The sequence below is a fragment of the Mercenaria mercenaria genome, chromosome 15 (genome assembly GCF_021730395.1).
Source record: "Mercenaria mercenaria strain notata chromosome 15, MADL_Memer_1, whole genome shotgun sequence".
NCBI classification, from domain to species: Eukaryota; Metazoa; Mollusca; class Bivalvia; order Venerida; family Veneridae; genus Mercenaria; species Mercenaria mercenaria.
The window spans coordinates 29,824,556-29,828,777 of NC_069375.1; the positions used below are offsets into that span (position 1 = coordinate 29,824,556).

Below are 4,222 nucleotides of genomic sequence, written 5' to 3' on the forward strand. Positions count from 1 at the left end.
TAGTCCCCTCCACTCACATAACTGATAAGAGCATGTCGTTTCGGCAGGCGAAAAGACAACAATTGGCAGAACGGCGCTCAGTGAGGCGATGTTTGGCGGGAAAACGTTTGTCGTTGTGTCGTGTTGGTCAGTACTTTATACTGTATTCTAATATGCTTGTCTCTGTTAAAACACTCTTTTGCTAGAATGACATCACGTTAACGTGCGGTGACGTCAAAGCTTTTGTTGCGACCAAGAAAGAGCACGTCTGTATTTTATCTTGTGTTTGAGATTAAGGGCATATCAGAATCGAAATAATTTATAGCACAAGCGTGCTTTAACACTATTTATACACTCGGGTATACACACCCGACGTATAACCACCCATCATGCATAAATAGTGTTAATGCACTCTTTTGCTATACATTATTTCTTAACTCTGTATTTACTGGTAACCGATGGAGCTCCTTCTATAAGGGGTAATATGGTCGTGACGGGACGTCCTGTTGATAACGCGAGCTGCCGTATTCTGGATATGTGGCAATTTGCGTTGTTTGTTATGCCATTCAACACGGCGTTAGAGCAGCCTTATGAGGTTAAACACGGGCAATAGACTATGGACTTTTGGCACCACTGGTTAGATAGCATCTGATGTGACCTATTCTGCCTGTTTACTGTTCCATACACGTTTAGTTCAAAACTGTCTTACCATTCCTTACACAGTTAATTGATTTATCACTTAGTCACCCATGTCGTTGGAGTCATGCTTTGCTGTGAACAACATAACTTCTGTTTTATCAGCATCGAGCTTCAACATGTTGCAATTCATTCATGAGACGATTTCAGCGAGTCAACCCTCGATGCGTCTCAATGTCTCACTTTTAGTCGCAGTCTTGTCAATCGTGATTATGTTATGTGGTAGATTGATTTGAAACCTTTTGGAATTAACATGTACATTTCATATTATTACATATTTGGGTCGTGTTAGGTTTGTTTGTTTTGGGTTTAACGCCGTTTTTAACATTATTTCAGTCATGTAATGGGGGGGCTTTAACCTAACCAGTGTTCCTGAATTCTGTACCAATACAAACATGTTCTCGCAAATAACTGCCAACTTCCCAAATGAATCAGAAGTGGAGGACGAATGATTTCAGACACAATACCGTTTATCAAATTTTCACGGAGAACATACGTTCCGCCCGGGGATCGAACTCACGACCCTGCGATCCGTAGATCAACGCTCTCCCTATTGAGCTAGGTATCGACGCCAAAATCGAAACTTAACAAATTACTTTATAGGAAATAAAGAACTTAGTTTCGTCAGAAATTTAAAAGACACATTTCTTTGAATTTTGGCAAACTCTTAAGCATATGCCATTAAATGTATATCTGTGCAGATTCATAAAAATGTTCTTCGAATCAAATCAAATTGCAGCTTCTTATACACATTCTCATTAAAGTCGGGTAATGACATTATTCCAATATAAAATCCAATGAAACGCTACATACCAAGCCGTTCATTCAGTTACAAAAGATCTCAGGCGAACTTGCTTTTGAAAATGATTGACCATCCTTAAAGGGAACGTTTTTATATTCTGTTTTTCAAAGATAGTATGTAAATCAATGAAAGAGTTTTATAACTGTTTTATTGTCATAACGCTTATAAAGGTCAATACTTGACCGAAACAAATATGTCAGGGTTAAATGTTATGGTAATTTTATTGCAAATATAATAAAGCATTTGAATATTTAAGTTTGCGTATAAAAATGTATGCAGGTATCTGAAACTTTGTAGGCAGTTATCACCGGAACAAACATCTTAACCGGTTTCTTACCAAAGGTAGGTTTAATTTTGTACAATGATACACTACGGCACTTTTCTGTTTGGCCAATTCTTGTTTAAAATGTTAAAAATATTTTAATTCATTTAATCTCTGAAGGATTTTGAACTTGTGGAACAATCTCGAAACTCAACACGATTTCTTTAAAAAATAAATCAGTAAAGTTAGATTTGATCAACCGAAGGATGTTTGACATTTAAACAGAAGGACCAATTTATCAGTTTTTTCTTTGTTTTGTTTTCTTTGCTTCAGCGGCCTGTTGTTTTATCACACAAACAATTTTGAAGATGAGCACATACGAGAATTACAACAACGCTTCTCAAGACTACGACAAGCAAAGAGTTGCTGTAGGATATGACGTAATGGCGGCCATGATACAGTTCTACACTGGTAAACGCGCAGAGGTAAGCAAGTTAGATATTTTAGAATGATAACACCGAGTGAAAACTGATGTCGTAATTCAAGAAATTGGTTCGGTTCTGAATATTTATAAATAAAGCAGTAAGATAGATTCAAAAAGCTCTATGCAGGTTTAATTGATCAAAGCTCTAACGTTATTCTGAAAGCTTACAAGTTTTGTTTGTCACGCTGTAATACGTGACCTAATTTATTTTTTAGAAAAGACATTTGCATTAACACAAAGAATTAAACCTAAACCTGGCACATGTATTCAACTATACCTTCTATGTATGCCAAACTATACGTTCGTATTAGCATAGAAATACATATGCCCCAATCTTGGGATATTATTTCAAATAGTTTATTTACTTTTGACGCTTGTGATGGACAGTTAAATTTGGTTGACATATTTATCTTGCCATTTCATGCTCCGTTCGAGGCCACCGACTGAAGAACATATTTTTATTGGTGCATGTTGAAATATTTCAGTTATTTTCAAGCAGATTGACACTCTAATATACAATAATAGTTTGCTAAATACAGCTAGCATTTAGAACAATTTTTCATCAATTTTAATGTATACTATTACAAAAAATAGTTGTCATTTGTTTTGATCAAAGCATGAGTACTTTGACAAAGAAATCATTGCATCTCCATTTATGTCCTATTTAGCTGCAGAAATATATCTTTTTAGGATTTAAATGTATTAGACGCTGGCTGTGGGACTGGCAATTATACAAAAGCTCTAATCGAAATTGGTGTTGGTCAGATAAGTCTATTGGATGCATCATCTGGGATGTTAGAGAAAGCAAGAGCTAAGCTCAGTGGCTATATGTCACGTGGTATTGTAAGAGATATAGTTGAGGCAAAGATGCCTCCAATCCCATTTCCTGATGATAGTTTCGATGCTGTCATGTTCAATGTGGTTCGTATCCTTTCTGTTGTGTAAAACGTTATTTATTTATACTGTACTTTATTGCATATTTGTTTTACAAAATGATAGTGGAAAGTCTGCAAACATTTAGGACAGTATTGAAATATATGAATAATATAACTCTTATTTTATTTTAACAAGTGCCTTATATGACACAATACTGTAAACAGTCTCCATAAATAAATTTATAAAGGTTGAACTAAATATTATGCTAGGTATTGACCGTCCTGTTCAACGAACCAATCACATATTGTGTCTTAGAATTGCTGCAATAATTGGTTTTAGAAATTAAACTAGACATAAATTAGTTCTGTATTCAGTAATATGTTCATTTTGTCTAGAAATGTTTGTTTATTTTATGTTGTAACAGGTGCTAAATCACCTAGATCAAGGAAATCCAGCTTTTCCTAAGAGTGTGCAGACACTGAAGGAATCCCGAAGAGTTTTACTGCCAAACGGCGTGGTAGTTGTATCGACCATGCTACCATCAGCGTTTTCAAAAGTCATGTGGTTTTCACAGATTAATGAAAAATTAACAGAACGTTTTATAGAAAATATTCTTCCATCTGCAGAACAATTTGAGAAAATGTTTAAGGACGCTGGTATCAGGTGCATCCAGAAAATGAATATATTGGGATCGGATATATATAAAAGCTATTATGATATAGATGGTCCATTAGACGAAGCCTGGAGAAGAACGAGTTCGTACTGGACTTTTGCAACAGATGGCGAGCTTGATGAGGTGGTACAGAAAGTTAAAGACTTGAAAGAAAAAGGACAACTTGAGAACTGGGTTAAAAAGCATGATCACTCTGATACTTCGGGTATCCTGACAATATATATCTGTAAACCGCTTTCTTCCGTCTGAATAAGAAAAGTATCATTACTTGCACAAACAACATCTGTATAACATGTTGATTATGTTTCTGAAATGTATACAATGTAATTACTATGTGCATGCAGAACAACAAGAACAATAAATTTCTTATCTTAAACCATCACTTAGATTTAAATTGCATGTATTATTTCAAAAACAATTAACTGTGATTTTCTGAGCTTTGCACCGAAA

The 4,222-nt window shown here is 35.2% G+C and overlaps 1 protein-coding gene across 1 annotated transcript; it reads left to right on the top strand.

Moving 5' to 3' along the window:
• The first annotated feature begins 32 nt into the window (after nt 1-32).
• LOC123551789 (ubiquinone/menaquinone biosynthesis C-methyltransferase UbiE-like) lies at nt 33-4,222 on the top strand. The gene is made up of 4 exons (XM_045341022.2): nt 33-126; nt 2,073-2,224; nt 2,914-3,144; nt 3,524-4,222. The coding sequence occupies exons 1-4, from the start codon at nt 33-35 to the stop codon at nt 4,019-4,021; spliced, it is 975 nt and encodes a 324-aa protein (XP_045196957.2). The 3' UTR covers nt 4,022-4,222.

What these genes read in the sequence shown, in the direction of transcription:
- LOC123551789 (XM_045341022.2), top strand. Translation starts at nt 33, where the DNA reads ATGTCGTTTCGGCAGGCGAAAAGACAACAATTGGCAGAACGGCGCTCA. An exon ending in ACACTGGTAAACGCGCAGAG is followed by an intron (nt 2,225 to 2,913) that starts GTAAGCAAGTTA and finishes ATATCTTTTTAG; the next exon opens with GATTTAAATGTATTAGACGC. An exon ending in ATGCTGTCATGTTCAATGTG is followed by an intron (nt 3,145 to 3,523) that starts GTTCGTATCCTT and finishes ATGTTGTAACAG; the next exon opens with GTGCTAAATCACCTAGATCA.